The 18,832-nt window shown below is 32.0% G+C and overlaps 3 protein-coding genes across 3 annotated transcripts; 2 read left to right on the top strand and 1 right to left on the bottom strand.

Annotated features, from left to right (window-relative positions):
* The first annotated feature begins 809 nt into the window (after positions 1-809).
* LOC129914123 (RNA polymerase II-associated factor 1 homolog) lies at positions 810-2,897 on the top strand. The gene is made up of 2 exons (XM_055993194.1): positions 810-1,056; positions 1,129-2,897. The coding sequence occupies exons 1-2, from the start codon at positions 983-985 to the stop codon at positions 2,813-2,815; spliced, it is 1,761 nt and encodes a 586-aa protein (XP_055849169.1). The 5' UTR covers positions 810-982; the 3' UTR covers positions 2,816-2,897.
* On the bottom strand, positions 2,890-9,897 carry LOC129914122 (coiled-coil domain-containing protein 39). Its single transcript, XM_055993193.1, has 10 exons — positions 9,606-9,897; positions 9,393-9,540; positions 7,067-7,638; positions 6,672-7,001; positions 6,514-6,615; positions 6,231-6,458; positions 5,552-6,122; positions 5,335-5,500; positions 3,083-3,438; positions 2,890-3,027 (listed from the first exon to the last, which is right to left on the bottom strand). Exons 1-10 carry the CDS (start codon positions 9,825-9,827, stop codon positions 2,909-2,911), a joined length of 2,814 nt encoding a protein of 937 aa, XP_055849168.1. The 5' UTR covers positions 9,828-9,897; the 3' UTR covers positions 2,890-2,908.
* A 1,617-nt stretch (positions 9,898-11,514) lies between these two features.
* On the top strand, positions 11,515-12,829 carry LOC129914124 (uncharacterized). The gene has a single exon (XM_055993195.1). The coding sequence runs from the start codon at positions 11,646-11,648 to the stop codon at positions 12,642-12,644; it is 999 nt and encodes a 332-aa protein (XP_055849170.1). The 5' UTR covers positions 11,515-11,645; the 3' UTR covers positions 12,645-12,829.
* The last annotated feature ends 6,003 nt before the right edge of the window (positions 12,830-18,832 follow it).

The following is an 18,832-nucleotide window of genomic DNA, read 5'->3' as shown; positions in this document are numbered from 1 at the left end:
AAAAGTTTTTTTTTTATCGTCGTACGTCGTTGGTTTACGAGCGGCTTAGTGGTGGATTAACATACGTCTGCATTTCCAGATCTGCATTGAAAGGAGACACCAGTATTTAATGTCGTTTTCTATTGACTTTTGAGATTTTTGTGTAAAATTCTCAGATTTTCCACTGCAAATAGAATATGAAATCTAGTTTTGTAATTGTGTGCGAAATCTGTGCGTATAAAAAAATAAAACAACAACAAATGTTCAGACAAATGTCAAACAGAGGAGTGTGTGTGAAAGTGCGTGTGTTTGTATGCGTGAATCTTGATAAGAATCCAGAATCAGATTCTTGAATCTCAGATTCAATTTTTTTGTCATTTTTTTGAATCTCAGGACGCAAATAGATCATGAAATCTGAGATTTGTCCACTATTTTCCCTCTTCACCCCCCCTTTCAGCTGTCAAATTCACAAATCTCATTCTGAGATTCGTCAATAGAAAACGACATAAGATTCACAGATGTTGGTTAGAGAGAATAGATGAAAATGCAGAGATCTTCATAAATGCAGATTATAGGGAGATTATGGTGAAGACGAACATGTTCGTCTTCATCAATGCCTCTCTTTCATACGTACGGATTTCAGGTATTATATCTTTTTCCCTTTACTTTTCTGCATGCAAACGTATATGTAAATCCAAGAAGAAAAAACTCCACCGATTTGATTTTGCAAAACAAATATGTACTTGAACGCTTTCATTACTAATTTCAACCTCGGACATGTTGAAAAATTCGCTGAATATGCTTTTTTATTCAGCACTTTTTCTGTCATCTGTCAAACATATCATGGCTTTGATTTGTGTAAAATTTATTTATCGCATCCTCCAGTTTTCAAAATAAAATAATTAATAATTTTTTTCTAACAAAACAGTAGCTTGAGTTAATATTGAAACCCAACAATATATAAACTAAATCTTTAGCAATTGATCAAAACCGCATTGCAAGGATGCCGCCCACAATCAATGGCAACGGCACCAATCCTACCACAGAAAAACGACCTCCGCGCCCAACCGAACGAAAGTATTTATAAATCAATCAATCATAAATATTATGGGTATGTTTTTTAAAAATATTTATTTATTATCTCCCTAGATCCGAATTAATTTGCCGCGTCAAATATGGCAACAATCTACCCGATATCCCCTTTGACCTTAAGTTCTTAATGTACCCCTTCGATGGACATCGCTTTGTTCAATACAATCCCACGTCATTGGAACGCAGCTACAAATACGATGTCCTCACCGAACACGATCTCGGCGTAACAATCGATCTAATCAATCGTGATCTCTATCAAGCCGATTCTTATGCTCAATTGGATCCAGCTGATGAAAAACTCCTCGAAGAAGATGTCCACACTCCTCACGATTCAATGCGTTCGCGCCAACATTCTCGAAGTGTTTCATGGTTAAGGAAATCCGAATACATTTCCACCGAACAGACTCGCTTCCAACCGCAAAATATCGAAAAGATCGAAGCCAAAGTCGGTTATAATGTCAAAAAGAGTCTTCGTGAAGAAACTCTTTATTTGGATCGCGAAGCTCAAATTAAAGCTATCGAAAAGACTTTTGAAGATTCCAAAATTGAAATTAGCAAACACTATAGCAAGGCAAATGTTGTGCCCACAGAAGTGTTGCCAGTGTTTGCTGATTTCAAAAACTGGAAGTATCCATGCGCTCAGGTCATTTTTGATAGTGATCCGGCTCCGCTGGGCAAGAATGTGCCAGCTCAGCTGGAAGAAATGTCTCAGGCAATGATTCGTGGTGTGATGGATGAAAGTGGCGAACAGTTTGTTGCTTACTTCTTGCCCACGGATAAGACATTGGAGAAACGTCGTGAAGACTTTACTAATAATTTGATTTATAAAGAAGATGAGGAATATGAATATAAGATTGCCAGAGAGTATAATTGGAATGTTAAGAGTAAGGCTTCGAAAGGGTACGAGGAGAATTACTTCTTTGTTATGCGAAATGATGGAGTTTATTATAATGAACTGGAGACAAGGGTTCGTTTGAGTAAACGTCGTGTCAAAGCTGGACAACAGCCGAATAATACTAAGTTGGTTGTTAAACATCGTCCATTGGATGCAAATGAACATCGTATTCAGAGATATCGGGAGAAGCAATTGGAACCAGCTGGAGATGATGACGAAGAGGAGGATGAGGAGATGGAGGAGGACGAGGAAGAGGTTGAAGTTTCTCAGCCAACTGAAACGCAAGAGGAATCTGAGGGAAACAAAGCGGCTCAAGAAGAAGCCCAGGTTGAGAAGGATCGTACATCGCGGTCGAGATCGAAGTCACACGCTAAATCCCGTTCGAGGTCTAAATCACGTGTTCAGTCACGTTCCAGATCGAAGTCACATGCAAAATCTCGTTCACGATCGGTATCTGGATCGAAGTCGAGATCGACTTCAAGAAGTCGATCTAAATCGTCTTCAAAATCTCCATCACGATCAAGATCAAGATCGGGATCGAGATCGAAATCAAGATCGAAATCACGTTCTCGAAGCAAGTCGGGATCAGGTTCGAGAAGTCGTTCTGGATCTCGTAGCAGTCGTTCGGGATCGAGATCGCAATCGAGGTCTGTAAGTCGATCTCGTTCACGAAGTGGATCGAAGTCGCCATCGAAATCGAGATCTAGATCACGTTCGCATTCAAAATCCAAATCTGGTTCACGATCACCTTCTGGTTCGAGATCTGGTTCGGGGTCACGATCGCCAAGTAGGTCTAGAAGTGGTTCGCCAAGTGGATCGGGTTCTGGCAGCGGTTCTGACGAAGAATAAATATTTGAATTATATCATTACTTTATCCAATTTATTGTAAAATGAAATGTTTAAATAATAAAAAAAAATAATGGTTTTTGAATGAATACTATTTTATTTTCGATTGTTTAAATTGGAAGTGGGAAAATCAATTGAAACTACACTTGGTCGAGTGGAAGTTGTCATTTTGGCTAGAGAATTAATTGAGCCACTTGATCGGGATGATTGAATTTCTGTAAAAGTTTAATCTGTAAACAAAAATCTTTCAAAGATGAAGATATAACTTACCTTTCGAAGATGCAAATGATAATTCAGATAATTCTCCGCGCCACGAGCCCAATGTACGACATTTTCTAGCTTTTGGACATTCAATACCTTTGGCGTAGAGCATTTTCGTTGTATGCGGAGCCAATTCCAAATCATTGTCAATTAAATCGGCAAACAATTGCAAAGCAGTTGTATTGCGTTTTTCAAGTTCTTGCAAATCTAATTCTTTGTTGTAAATCGATAGAAATACTGAATCGAATGATCGTTGACGAGCTGTTTTCCATGCAGTTTTGACTTCACGATTTGCACGTTGAATTTTAACAGTTTGGTCGAGAAGTTCTTTGTGAACTTTGGTGAGAAGTTCGTTGTTATCAAGTCTAGAGAGGAAATAAAGAGTTTATTGATATTTTAAGGTAGACTATTATTTTGTAGGTATTTAAAATCTTAAAATCAAGTCGCTTTCATAAAAAATGTACTTCCTATATTACGTTGGTGAAAGAAAAAAGGTTAAAAGTTACAAAATAATCAGTTGCCCAAGAAGTTAACAAGGTAAGTTTTCTTTATCGAAATAATTCGAAGTCGAAGTTATTGATGATTGAGAACTGAAAAAATAAGATGCGCAACTAAATCGCATTTACTTGCTCTAAAGGTTTATCTTTCTTAAATTGTTAAGACTTTTTATTAAAAAAAATGGAAATTGATTTATTTTTAGGTGGGAATTACCAACGTTCGTTTGACTTATGTAAGTTTAACAGAAGAGACTTACATAGGTAAATGTTTACACTATAGACGAACTTAATCTTATCCCTGTAATTCCCGCAAAAAAATGCAGTTAATTAATTTATTAGTCAACACATAAAAACAAAATTTCAATTGATCGACCCATTTCTGAAAAATTGTTTTTCAATAAAAAAGTTTTGATTTTTTTTTAACCAAACATATTTTTTTTAATTAAAAGCTTTTTTATAGTAAATTTTGTTAAAATCGTATTAAACGTTTTGTAGAAATTCTGAAGAAGAAAGGGAGATACCGTTTAGTATTCCTTTGGAATGGTTCTGTTTTTTCAACGAATGATAGGCCGTGATTTCAAAAGGGTAGGTACATTCAATTTTACTTGCTTGATTTCGTGACCGAAAATCGAAGTTTAGTGCGTCTGTACATAAATGCACTACCTTAACCAGGCGGACGTATTTTCTTAAATTTTGCTAAACATGACTTTGACTTTTATAGAATTCAGAAAATGTTTATTAAATGTTTTTTTTTTTTTACCACATCTAGAAATGATACCTCCTATATGTTTTCGTGGTATTGTAATTTTCTCCAAAACGTCTCTAACGATCTTGATTTAAAAAAATCAAGTGTTATTTTTTTGGACAATTTCTGTATTGTTTGTCTTGCGATACATTCTTTTTTTTTCGAAAATCATTATTAACGGTATCTCTGATAGGACCCTTTTCCTAATCGACTTTTGTCATGCGACGTATTTTGCAACACAAATTTAACGGTGTAAAATGGACATAAAACAGGGGTTCCATCACGTAACTTGGTACAATCGAGTTAACTCGATATCATTGAGCAATGGCTGTCGAAGATCGATTTTATCAACCAAACTCGATTGTATCAAGTTATGTGCTAGGGCCCCAGGTTCATACGACAAAGCCATGCATTTTATTTTACTTTCTTTTCAAATTAGATTTCAGATTATTTTTTCTTTCTTTTTTGACTTTAATGTTGCAATAAGAATTAAATGCTGCTTATTGCTTAACGCAAATGCTCGTTGTCATATCTCTCTTCATTTGAAAGCTCTATCTCAAAGTTCAATAGAGAATTGTCAATGATAAATCCTATTATCAGACAGTATACAAAAGTGGGGTCACTGTGGTGTATGTGGAACATTTTTTTCATAAAATATTAACAAACAAAAATTCAGCCTAACGTTTTTAAAAACAAATAACATTTTCAAACAAAAGCAAAGAGACGAAACTTAATAGCTGCGTTCCTTTGGAAATATTTATCTACTTTTTAGTACTTAAAGCTGCTTTGAACTACTTTTTCAGTATAGCAAAGTAGATCAAAGTAGTTTTAAGTACTAAAAAGTAGATAAATATCTCCAAAGGAACGCAGCTAATATGTACTAAGCTTTAGTTTTAAATAAATAGTACCAGGGGTTGGGTGAAGTACACACTGTTATTAATATTTTTTTAAAATCGATTTTACGTTTTTTTTGAAAAAAAATTATAGGTAGCAAAAAAAAAAATAAAAAACGTTCTTACCTCTTCCTTAGAAGTTCCTGAACTGTTTCCTCTAAAACTTCCTTTTCCATCTCTATGCTTTCAATTTGTCGTTCCACTTGTGATATTTTATTGCGTAAAGTTTTAAGCTGTGCTAACCGGTGACAGTATTCAGTTTGTTGATTCTTAAGAATTTGTAAGTCTTCAGCTATATGAAACTAAATTAATTAGCAATCAATTAAATTATACAGCCTCTTACCATCTTCATCAAGTTCCTCAAAATTTCGACGATACATTTCATTCGATCCATTCATCAGTGCTAATGTGTGTTCCATAGCTTTAATTTCTTGCTCAGCTTTTAATACATTTGCATTAAGAGCATTACCTTGCTCTAAAAGCATTTGCTTCTCTTGAGCATTTTCGATTTTCATTTGAGTAGCAGTTACTAAAGAACCATCATCGTTAGTCCCAAGCAATTTCGAAGTGAGTTCATATCTGGCTTTTGTGGCCTCAATCTTTATCATTCTATCACCGATATCACATTTCAATGTGCTTAGTTCTTCTAATAAATGCTTACGTTTAAGATACATCAAATCATATTGTGCATTTGCTTCAACCATTCGTTCTTTGATATTTTTAGACATTTGAAGTCTGTGTCGATCCAAATTATATGCTCTGTCTTGACATTGCGTAATTTGATTTTCAATTTCATTTACGCGCATTTTTAAAATACTCAGTTCAACTATTTTTTCCTGGTTACTTCGAGTAGTTACTGAGATTTTCTTTATACCACCTTCACAGTAAAGTTGAGCTTCTTTAATTCTAAAGTTCTAAATATAAGTAAGCAAGGTTTCAAGATAATTTGCTTTAGTTAGATACTTATTTATCTGAAAACATTAAAAACACAATATTTTCAAATAATAAGGTTTATTACTTACCATAGCCTCGATTTCCTTCATATCATTATTGAAACAAATTGTTAAATTTCTCATATCGCTTTCTAATTTTGTACTTTGAGATTGTAGAGCTTGCAATGTTTTTGAAGCTTCATTGAAATACGTTTCCAATTTAGATAATTCCATTAGTTTTTGCCTTTCTTCTTGAGGATCAACTACAGTTCCCTTTATTTTGGCTATGCGTCTTTCCAAAAGAACTGCTTTCAAAGACTTGAAAAAACTAATGCTTAAAATGTTTAATTTTTCAGAAGTTAAAAATACTAACCATATCGTAATGTGATTCCGTTTGCTTACTAAGGTATTTCTGCGTTTCTTTAATATTTTTTTCCATAGCTGTGATATTCAAGCGAATACCACCATTTTCAACCTATAAAAATATTGTTATTTTTTAAAATCTCATAAAGATTTGTGTTTTTGAAATACTTCTAGAATTTTTTCGTCATCTTTAAACTTCCCTAAATGTTGCTGAGTTCTGTATAATAGATCGTTCATACGATTTGTTTCTTGGGAAAGTTTTTCTTTGGTATGTTCTTCTGACTGAATCATATCCTCAAGAACTCGAAGACGTTCTTGGGCATTCACATTCTTATTATTGAGGTTTTCATGACTTTTTTTAAGTTTATTATTTCCTTCAATGCATTGTGATAGTTCTAATTCTTTGTCAGATTTGCGTTGGACATCTTGTCGATTTTTCTGTCGCTGTTGCTGAACCCTATTCGCCAAGCCTTGAAGTTCCTTTCGAAGGATATCCACCTGAGTGTACAAAATAAGAGAGTATTACGATTTTAAAGAGAAGTACTAAAGTATATGGATCAAACCTCATTGTCACGTAATGCCACTAAATCGAGAAGCCTTTGTAACCTATCTTTTAAATCAGAAGTTTCATCATTCAATTGTTGAATGCTTTCTTCTACTTCTGCATTATTAGCAATGATTTCATCTAACTTATTTTCTTCCATTTTTAGCTTGGATTCTTTTTTCAGGCATTTTCCAAGAATACGTTCAAATTCAGCTTCTGTTTGTAGTATATCTTGTTCTCGTTGATTCATTTGACAAACTGCAGTCTTCCATGTGTCCACCATATCTCTGCGTTCAGCATGAGAACTTCGATACAGATTTGCAGTCCGATCAAGATTTTGTTCTAAGGATTTTTGTTCTTCTACAAAATCGATCAATCTCTTTCGTTCTTTATTAATGGTATTTTGGAGAAGTCGACGTTTTGTCTCAACATCCAAATATTTTTTTTGATCATCTTTGCAATATTTTTCAATGAGTTTATTCGCCTCGTTTCCCTCATTCATGCATTGACGCCATTCGACCAAAGCTGCCTTTAGCCAATTTATGCGGTTACTCAGGTCAAATATGGTCTTGTTTCTTTTTTTGATGTCACCTATAGGAATAAAAATGCATCAATGTATGATGCATGATGTATGATGTATGATGTATGATGTATGATGTATGATGTATGATGTATGATGTATGATGTATGATGTATGATGTATGATGTATGATGTATGATGTATGATGTATGATGTATGATGTATGATGTATGATGTATGATGTATGATGTATGATGTATGATGTATGATGTATGATGTATGATGTATGATGTATGATGTATGATGTATGATGTATGATGTATGATGTATGATGTATGATGTATGATGTATGATGTATGATGTATGATGTATGATGTATGATGTATGATGTATGATGTATGATGTATGATGTATGATGTATGATGTATGATGTATGATGTATGATGTATGATGTATGATGTATGATGTATGATGTATGATGTATGATGTATGATGTATGATGTATGATGTATGATGTATGATGTATGATGTATGATGTATGATGTATGATGTATGATGTATGATGTATGATGTATGATGTATGATGTATGATGTATGATGTATGATGTATGATGTATGATGTATGATGTATGATGTATGATGTATGATGTATGATGTATGATGTATGATGTATGATGTATGATGTATGATGTATAATGTATAATGTATAATGTATGATGTATAATGTAGGATGTATGATGTATTTGTTTGTTATCAAAAGTTATTAAAAGAAAAACACAATACCAATTTAATATTATAAGCAACACAAATAAGGTCAGTAATTTTTCGTTAGCATTTAGGTACTATTTGTAACTACACTCCTGCTCAAATTTAACGCACATCATATTTATTTTACAGAAAATTCCTACTATTACTTTGTCTCACAGTATCGTGGTTATTTTCTCAAATAAGACAGGAGTGATCTTAAATTGAAGGTATGGAGTAAAATGTTTGTGGGGAAGATTTGGAGAGATATGCTGAAGTCTATCTGTCAACCCGCTAACCTTTTAGAGATGAGTCATAAATTTTCATGAAGTAAACTCTGCTTTACAACACCTACGGAGTTAGTGAGCTCTCCTAGACCTACTTTAAATACCCAAAAATACTTGACTGATATCCTCGAACACCATGCGGTTCCAATCACCCCTAGATTTGGTCCACTGTTCAGTCTGATGCACGATAATGCATGCTAGAGTGGTTTGAAAATATCTTCAAGATTAAAATATGCCACCCTTGAATTGACCACACAGATATTCATATTTGAATTCAATAGAACATGTCTAGGAAATGTTGAAAAAAGTGCATTTGAGGCCGAAATCCACCTCCAAGCATTCTTGATCCACAGAAAATTGGAGTGAAAGAAAAGTTACAATAAAACCTTCAAATGTTAATTCGTGGAATGAATAGATGACTCCAAGTTGTCATAAGCGCTAGAGGAGACAATGCCAAGTATTGAATAAAATTATTGGAAAGAACTGTCACGTGCTTCCATTTTTTAAAATTTTTTTTCTTAAAAAACAAAAATTATTTTAATATCAGTTTTCAGACCTTAAATTGCTAAATTTGGTTCATCTTTTTTTTGGTTGATAATACTGTTGCAGTTTAGCATTTTTCTGACTTGCTTAATAATAACCAAACACAAAAAAATACAACAAATAATTTAAAAGCCATTTTAAATAAGATGTAGGGGTATGACTAAAGAAAAAAAAAGTGTGCGTTAATTTTGAGCAGGAGTGTATTAACATTTTGTTAACAAGGAAAGAAAATCAAAATTCTTTTAGCTTACTTTCTGTTGTATCTTCATATTGACAAAGTGCAGCTTCTTCTTGTTGCATTTCCTTTAAGTCAATCTTAAGCTTTGAACTTTCACGCTCAGCTATTTTATACAAATGTTGTTCTATTCTCATATCCGATTGAAAGGCATAAATCAATTTCTAAAAAAACGCAAATATAATTTATTGTAGAAAATACTAAATAATTTTAACTTAATTTTTCTTACCATATTTTGAGCATGAGTTACTTCAGAATTCTTAGCATGTGTAACTAATCTTTGTGCTCGTTCATTGAAATTTTGCAAGTTCGTTTGCAGAAGGTTCTTTTCTTCATTTAAGTTTTCAATTAAAAGAAGGAGCTGTTTATTTTCTTCATTGGCCATTGGAAGGCCCTTATCAAGACATAGGCCCATGGAAAGGGCTATGTCATGGATGTAGTTTTTAGACATTTTTTTTTTAAGAAATCACTAATATCACAGAGAATATTTACGAACTTGTTTGATTGTTGATTGACAGCAACTGAAATGTTTGTTATTTAGTTTTGTCAATAAAACTTCTCAAGCTTTCAATAAAGCCCATAGCAACGTTTAAATTTGTTTTGGTTGACTTGCAAACACTAGTATCTAATACATACGGTTATGTTTGTTTTTTAACTAACATGTGAAGACACCATAAGACATTTCAATCTTATTTGAAGCAACACGGCTGTGATGTTGCATGTGCAGACTTATAAAAGCTGCGTTCCTTTGGGGGCATTTATCTACTGCTTAGTATACTTAAGCTAATTTGATTTTTTTTTTAACTTTCTGCAACAAACTAACTGCACTAAGGAGAAAAAATATATTTTTACTCTTGCCTTAAAAATATTAAAATATAGCAATTTCGAATAATAGAAATTTTTTTATTCCCAATTTAAATCATTTTCATTTTCATTTAAAAAGTTCTGATTTTTAGTTTATTAAACGATATTTTGAGTTCAAGCCATAATTCCTACAAATAAAATGCACGATTGGGTGGCATATATTCGCTCTTAGATATGTTAAACGCTGCTTAAAGTTTTAACATTATCTAAAGTTTTTTAAGATTCGTAAAATCATTTTTTAATTTAAAAAAAACTTAAACGAAATATAAAATTTGTTTTAAAGTTAAAAAAACATCCCTTTAAATGGCTTTTGACCTCTTAATGATGTTTAGGTACCTATGCCATTAAATTTCTTGTACATATTTATGTTTCAAAGAATTTTCCAAAAAAAAAAACTGAAAATCATTACGTGCAGTACCTGTCTATATAAATTTTTTTTTTCAATTTTTAAAAAAAGTTCAAAACAAAATTGGTAAGTCCTGAAAAAGGAATTCTGTATGGATTAAGAAGTAAAAACAAAGTTTCAATGAAATTCATTGGTCCGTTTTCAAAAAAATGATTTTTTTTTCAAAAACGGTTCAACGATTTTGGAAAAAAAGTATATAAAAAAAATAGTTTTTGGACCGTTATTAACTGGCATAGAACCATATTTTTATGATTGACTTTCTCGACGTAGGCGCTTGCAACGGAAATTTGTATAAAAACGACTAACTAAGTAATTTTAATGTTAAAACTAAGAAAAGTTTTCAAAAAAAAATATTATCGGAGTTCAGAAAAATTTAATCTGTTTTTTACTTGCTTATCAACTATTTTTTTAAAATCCACTCTAATGTTTTTCAAAAAAAGTTTCCAAAAATTAAAACCACATTGATGTTTTTGTAATTTTAAAAATAAATTGTATTTTATTTTTTACACTATTAGTATTTTAAGTAACAGAAGAAAGAGTATACTAGCGAGCTTGTATTTTTATAATTTTTTCAAGTTTTATTTATTCTCTTTAAACAGTGTCATTTGGGACTAAATTTTTTTTTCATTTCTTGTTTGCGTTGCTTATTTACAATAATGCTTCTATAGGAAACTTAAATTTTAATTTTGTTTCGCAAGCACTCCTCCTACAACTTCATATTAAACAAAGATCCGCTAGAAATATGAACGACCTTATGATATTCCGTTCAAAAATCTATTTTTGAATAAGTTTTCCCACAGCAAAATAAAAAATCAATAATTCTACACAAAAACTTGTCTATACGCAGGTCTTTTGGAGAACTCGGTGGAAATTTCTTGTCAGTGTCACAATCACAACATATTTTCTGTAGAGAAGAATATTTTTCACTATATCATTTTGGCTATCAAAGATATTTGCATTAATTAATTCTCTTAAAACAACTAAAAACCCTCAAAAAAAATGATAAAACATTTCGAAAACACTTTCATTCGTGGTCCATCACCTTCATATTCTGAAGATGCAGCATCGGAAAATGCTATTCCCGTTGGGGGAGAACATCAGACGAGCTCGGAAAATTTTCTCGACCAAAAATTTTCCACATATACTGGAGGCCAAATGCACCATCAGCAACCTCATCAAATGAAAGGTCGTAACACTTTTGCCTTTTGGACAATAGTCACATTGCTTCTTATATTAACTGTTGGTAATCTAATCCTAACACTCACAATTATTGGTGTTTTGCGTTTGGGCAAAGGTATTCAAGGAATGGAAATGATACCCGAAGAGGGTGTTTTGAAATTCTACGGACTAACAGATTTGGATCGAATTTACAATAAATGCGGTGGCCAAATAGATGGATTTACTGATGTTCCAGTAACAATTACCGGTGACGACGGAAGTGTTACGGTCAAAATCAATCGAAATGGCCAAACACATAGTAAAATGATTATGGATAAGGAAGGAATTCAATTCAAAGGGGTTAATACCTTTGAAATTAAAGATCCAAATAGTGGTGATGCTATATTTACCACTCACCGACCTCATTATAATATTCCAAATGGTGCTGATAACTTACAAGTGAAGGCGACTAGTGTCAGTAGAATAACCAGTCCTATTGGACGTCCATTGACTATTCAAAGTGAGAATAAAATCTTTGTAAAAGGATCGGAAGGAATAAATATGGATGGACTAAGTGCATTGTTTACAGCTGAGGGGAGCATTTTAATGAATTCTACTCAGGGTGCAACTATAATGATGGCTGGAGATGGTGTTTTTCTAGACATGGAAAAGGTTCCAATTATAAATACCGAATTTGGTATTAGGACTGGAAGTGTTCAATATAAAATATGTGTTTGTATGCCACAAGGACTACTATTTCGCATAGCAATACCAAGAACACATAATGGACCGAAAATTTCCTGTGCTCATTTCAGTTCAAAGCATGATCCATGTGCTTAAATGATTCGCAATTAATTTAACATGTTAGTTTTAAGTAAAAAATATTAAAATTATATTAATTACACTCATTTATATCATAGATAAATTAAGAACAAACAGATAATAACATGTTAGACAATTCGATTGGTTGTTTTTTATAAATATCAATAGCCGCTGATTATAAAGCATTCGCATAAACTTTGAATTAGAAAAATAAAGTAAATATTAAAATATGTCCTCTAAATTCTTTTTCTTCGCAATGTTGTGGGTATTAATTAATTTTGGAGTAAAATCAAAAAAAAATTTTGTTTGGACACTTAATCCCTAATTCTATTTTATACCGAAGAAGTAGCAAATTTAGTGAACTTCTCAACTCTCATGAAAGTCAGTTTCTTTGGCTTTGGTTTTTGCAGCTAATTTTGTCTGAAAATTTTTCAAAAATGGGGGTTTTAGAGTAAAAAAAAACTAGCCCATTTTTTTTCGAAAATTGCATTTTTAAATGTTGCTCCGAGTTTTAAAAGCTTTTTCCAACAATTTTCCAAATTTTTGGACCTCTAAGTTCAAAATTTCGAAAGTTAGGGGCCAAAACCAAAAAGTTCTAGTCCCCCGTTTTTCGACTTTTTATGTTTTTATATTTTTTTTTTCAACTTTTAAAAAGTTTTCTAAACATTGTTCCAAAAAATCGAGGTCGTAAACTTCGAGTTTTTAAAAGAACCCTCTGTGACGCTCTTTCATGTGTCGTCACTACAAATTTTAAGTTTTCTCAATTTTTTCTTTTGCTACGCAAAATAATTAAAAATATATATTTGAGTCGATGTCCTTTGAATAGGATACAATTCTAGGTTAAAAAATTCAAGATTTAGAAAAATCGCCATTAGAAATGTTTAAATCGATTTTCTGGGTGAACGGAGCCGCAAAATACCCCAAAAAATGCAAAATTCAAATGCCCCCATAAATAAAACTACTTGCCCAAAACTAATAAAAAATACATATTTGCAATCGGGAGGAGGCGGTAAGAGTCCCACTTATCTATGAGCACTCGCTTTCAGGTCCTCATAGAATCTTTTAAAGGTTTCGACACCTACCCACGTCCAAAAAAAAAATATTTGTGTCGAGGTAAAATATTCAAAACTCGACCAAAACGCGTCCAAAACGCGCCTAAAACGCGTCCGAATCGCGTTCAGATGTTCAGAACGTGCCTTAAACGTCCGAAACGTGTCAAAACATGGGCGAAACGCGTCCAAAACGCGTCTTAAAATTTGTAAGCCTCCAAAGTCAACAGCGAATATTTTATCGAAAAAATATCATCGAGTATTTTGTCAAAGTCAAAATAGTAAAAATACAAAAAATGAAAAGATTCTACAAAAAACATCAGAAAATGAGTTAAAAAAAAAAACAAAAAGAAAATAAATTTCGTTGAAGAATTCGTTGTCCTATTTTTGTATTGAGCAAATAATTTGAATTTGCGAAAGAGGGAATAGCAGAATTCAAAAATGTACATATGTACCTATTTCTTATATGTACATAAGTTTCGGATAATTGGTTTTGATTTTATGAGGGTCGTTATTTTGTATTTTAAATATATACATATGTATAGCATATTTTTTAAGGTGTATTAAAATATTTTGGTTTTAGGGTTTCGAAGAAAAGCTGAATAGGAAACATAAAATACCACCTAAAAATGCCAGATATTTCCATTCACAATTATGTTAATTTCGTATTCTCACTTGGCTGATTAAAACTTATTACTATTGTCCATCAAGCATTAATTTAGAACAAAATTATCATTTCATTAAGCCAAATAAAATCAATTAGACTTTCGTCAATATCTTAATTCCTTCCCAGAATTTAACATCAAACAGAAATATGATATCCATAACACCTTTTCCCACAAAATTCTATGTTAGCCTAAATCATCTATAACCGCATTTATCATTTGCAACAAACTCCATTCCTTTTGTCTAATTTATTAATTCTGCCGCATCAAATTAAGTTTCAAATTTCAATTTTCCCAGAAAACGAATCACTTAACTGATGGTGAACTGGTCTGAATTGGTTCTTCCTGTTGGATGGTGCTCCAACACAAGAATCACGGGAGAACAACTTTGCGTTGACGGCAACCCTCGCAAAGATCTCAAAAGTAAAATCATTTTGTAATAACATAAGTACCTAGACTTTCTCTATTCCGGTTTCATAATACCTGCGGGATGAAATGATTGGATGCCAAAAAGTGCTTAACCAAATCCAATGCAAATGGAAATATGGGTATCCCTTAAACAGACAATTGGGGATAGGGATACACAAAATCGAAAAAAAGACTATATAGACAAACTGACGAAGGAATAAAACCTAGGATATCATAGAAATAACTGGTTATCCCCGTCAGCTAGCTCGTACAAACAAACAAAAAAAAAAAAAAAAAATTAAACGTTCATTATAAAACTGTTTGAGTGCTTTGTAGAGTAAAGAGATTATTTCTCCAACAGGGCAACAGGACTCGCATCGAAATCTCGCTTATACCTACACAAAAATATAAAAAAAAGATGTATGTAAATTGTATTCTCTGAACTCCAAGTCCAAGTCCCATCAGGGTAGACCACATAATCCAAATATAACCCGTCGTGTTTAGTTGTTAGTATATGATACGGCTGTTGAACTGTATCCCACGTCATTATTAATATGACTGCCTTGAGACCGGACATACACATTGCCTATAGTTATGTAGAAAGGATGAAATAGGAATAAGTTCAGTACCGAGAACTTCCTGATGGCTATTTCTAAAAACGACTCCTAACTACATACAACACAAACTATAACAACTTCTATGTTACAGTTATTAACAACACCACAATTGTTATGGAAATGTATCCACAACGAAAACCAAAAGGTCCTGGGGATGATCGTTTTACTTGGTGATGGTAAAGGGTTTTTGCCATCCACAGGGCGGGTTAGTACGTATAGGTACTCAAGCTATTGGGATTGAAATCTACATATAACCATTTGCTTCAATAAAGATAACCACAATTTAGAGTAAAGTACGTTTGCTACAATATGAAATAAAATTTTTGAATGTGTTCATTGTATATATTCATTTACCTATGTACCTCTTTAATTTTTGTTTAGAAAACAACTATTATAAAGTTTTTAGAAAATTGTTTGATATTAGATGTTTTTTTTTTTTTTTTGAAGAGGTCAAAAACCTTCTCAGAAATATGTAAATTTTATAAGACAATAAAGAAAGTATAATGTAAATGCAAAATAGAAGCATTATGTAGGTTATAGAACTACGTTTATTATTTTTTTTTTGTTGATTTTTGTATACATTACTATATTTGAATATGTTAGTTGTGATATGAGACATGTTAACAGTTCGTATATAATAAGTAGAAATTTTTAAAAACCTCAAAATTTTACTTGCAGAGTTGTAGTTTAGGCACTCCTCGTTTGCTGTTCCAAATTATCTACACAAAGATCTTTGCACATTAAGTGCATGGTTTTAACAACAGTCAACTGTTATAACTGATATAAAAACTTTCACAATGTTAATAAACCATTTACATCTCTCAAAGGGTTGGGGTCAAAATTCTGCCGGTGTGAAAATTCTTTTGTCAAATTTCTGCTTTCCAAAATTAAGCTTTTTAAAATTCTGTTTTTTATAAAATTCTGAAAAAAATTAAAAAAGGGTTTGGAATATGTTTAAAAGCACTCGCTTTTTTACATTTTCCAAACCCTTTTTAATTTTTTTTTTCAGAATTTTATAAAATCATCACCTCGCAAAATTTGCTGCTTATTTGAGATTTCTTACTTACGAATACTATGTCAGTTTTTGTAATATTATTTTTTTTTTGATAAATCAATAAATTTAAAAATATTGAGAAAAGATCTTTAATGATAAATATCTTTTTATATTATATTCCCACGCCTCTTTACCTCCCAGATACCGCACGCGCTGGGGTCCATTTTCACCGAGTACGAAGTCATTTGCGGATGATTATCGTATCGGCACTTTTTAGTGTTTTTTGAAGTTAAAAACAAATTAAAAAGAACTAAATAAGTAAAGAGAATGGTGATACGAATATCAAAGAAAGGTCAAAGATTGGGATGAATAAATACAAGGTCGTTATTAACTCTCCTTTGAGACAAGGTTTGGATCTGCAGTATCTTCGCAAAATGATAATTTAAATTATATTCAAAAAATTGAATTAAAAAAAGGAATATTCTTCATCGTTTCTAATTAGTTTTCAACGGTATATAGAAGTGAGAAGACTTGCTAGGAATGTTAGGAAAGTACAAAACTGGGAACGGGTCGTTATTCTGTATTCCGAAATTCTGTATGACCAAAATTCTGTATCTGAAGAAAAAATTCTGTATGAACATAATTCTGTATTCCATTATTCTGCTTTTTTATTATTCTGTATTTCAAAATTCCGTAAATCCAAAATTCTGTTTTTCAAAATTCTGCAAATCCATTATTCTGCTTTTAAAAATTCTGTAATTCTAAATCTCTACATTTAAACATGTCCCTTAAGTAAGCAGAGCAAGTACCCCAAAATTATATCAAGTGCTACCCTACTTTTGGAAAAACTTAATGTTCTGCTAACTCGATTTAAAGTTAGCAGAGCAATTACCAGAAAATGCCTTAAACTGTTAGTAAAAAATTCGGGTTTGGTATAATATTTAGGTGCCAGACAAAAATTCAAAAAAAAATTTTTTTTTCTGTGATTTTCGAAAAAAAATTTTTTTTTTCAAATTACTTGGATTATTAAGTGCTTAAATAATTTGAGTTAAGTACCCAATTTTCGAAAAAAATTTCCGTTATTTTCCATTAAAAAAATAATATTTTCATTTTCCATACAAAGGAGATGGCACATTTTTGGGCCCAGTGTGTTCACTTACGAAATGGGTATCAAATGAAAGGTGACGGTAAGCACATTACGTGGGTAAAATATTTTCAAATTCGTTAGTGGGGTTTTGGAGATATTTGAGTTTGAAGTTTCGGATTTCAAAATCAAGATTTCAGATATTTTTGCGATCAATTAATCGTAGAATGCGTAGAAAGGACTTTTTAGATTGGAAATTAGTTAATCTTTCTTTTTCTAGTACATCATTTTTCTCTAGGAGTTATACTTTCAGAGTAACAGAACCGCAAAGTATCTCATTCTCAGTAATTCCGCACTTAACTCTGAGGGTTGTTTAAAATATTTAAAATATCAAAAAACACACAATTTTCGGTAGTGTAACTCTGAAATTATAACTCCTAGAGAAAAATGATGTACTAGAAAAAGAAAGATTAACTAATTTCCAATCTAAAAAGTCCTTTCTAGTTTTCTGTCCGACCAGTCGTTCTCGAGATATTGAGACAAATGCGTTTTTCAAAATGGCGGTCGCCCCACAAGACCAAACAATACGCAATCTAAAATTTGTACTTGGGATAAACCCCTCTTCAATACTGCATTCAAACTTAGCTCACGTCATAGCTTTTTCCAGATTTTTCCCCATTGACTGAACTATAGTTTCTATTCTTATTATTTAATAGGCATATTTCAGCGCGTTTTTGTGTATTTTGCTTATTATAAGGTTTTTGTATGTTTTATAGAACTATTTTATATATAGAATTAAAGGTAACACATTAAGCTATCGAAAAATTACAAAAAAAAGTGCATGTCACCACTGAATATTTTGATATTTCGATGTGCCAAATGCCTCGCTTAAAAAAATCACCTTTTGAGAAGTAAATACCTAATATGTATTATTTTTTTTAACAAAGAAAAAAACTTTTGATACAGATTTATAGACAAGAGAAATACCTTTTATTTGATACCAATATTATCTGTACACCCATTATTACGCATTCTACGATTAATTGTTCGAAAAATTAGCTGAAATCTTGATTGTGAAATCCGAAACTTCAAACTCAAATATCTCCAAAACCCCACTAACGAATTTGAAAATATTTTACCCACGTAATGTGCTTACCGTCACCTTTCATTTGATACCAATTTCGTTAGTGAACACACTGGGCCCAAGCTCCATAGAAAAATGTGCCATCTCCTTTATGTTTTACAAACTTGAATTTGTTTTTTTTTTATTCAAAAAATTCCACTTTTTCGAAATTTGAATTAAGCGCTCCATTTTCGATGAATTTTCCGAGATTTTCATGTTCTGCTGGCTTGAAAAAGTGCGCACTTTTTTCATTATCAAAACAATTT

The sequence above is a fragment of the Episyrphus balteatus genome, chromosome 3 (assembly GCF_945859705.1).
Source record: "Episyrphus balteatus chromosome 3, idEpiBalt1.1, whole genome shotgun sequence".
Lineage (NCBI taxonomy): Eukaryota > Metazoa > Arthropoda > Insecta > Diptera > Syrphidae > Episyrphus > Episyrphus balteatus.
The sequence above is the reverse complement of the archived record's forward strand: the minus strand, read 5'-3'. Positions and strand labels throughout refer to the sequence as shown.

Excerpts from the sequence above, each read along its gene's own strand:
- LOC129914123 (XM_055993194.1), top strand. The coding sequence starts at position 983 with ATGCCGCCCACAATCAATGGCAACGGCACCAATCCTACCACAGAAAAA. Across the intron at positions 1,057-1,128 it reads CCGCGCCCAACCGAACGAAA|ATCCGAATTAATTTGCCGCG; the intron begins GTATTTATAAAT and ends TTATCTCCCTAG.
- LOC129914122 (XM_055993193.1), bottom strand. The coding sequence starts at position 9,827 with ATGTCTAAAAACTACATCCATGACATAGCCCTTTCCATGGGCCTATGT. Across the intron at positions 9,541-9,605 it reads TAACTCATGCTCAAAATATG|AAATTGATTTATGCCTTTCA; the intron begins GTAAGAAAAATT and ends GCGTTTTTTTAG. Across the intron at positions 6,616-6,671 it reads ATGACGAAAAAATTCTAGAA|GTTGAAAATGGTGGTATTCG; the intron begins GTATTTCAAAAA and ends ATATTTTTATAG.
- LOC129914124 (XM_055993195.1), top strand. The coding sequence starts at position 11,646 with ATGATAAAACATTTCGAAAACACTTTCATTCGTGGTCCATCACCTTCA.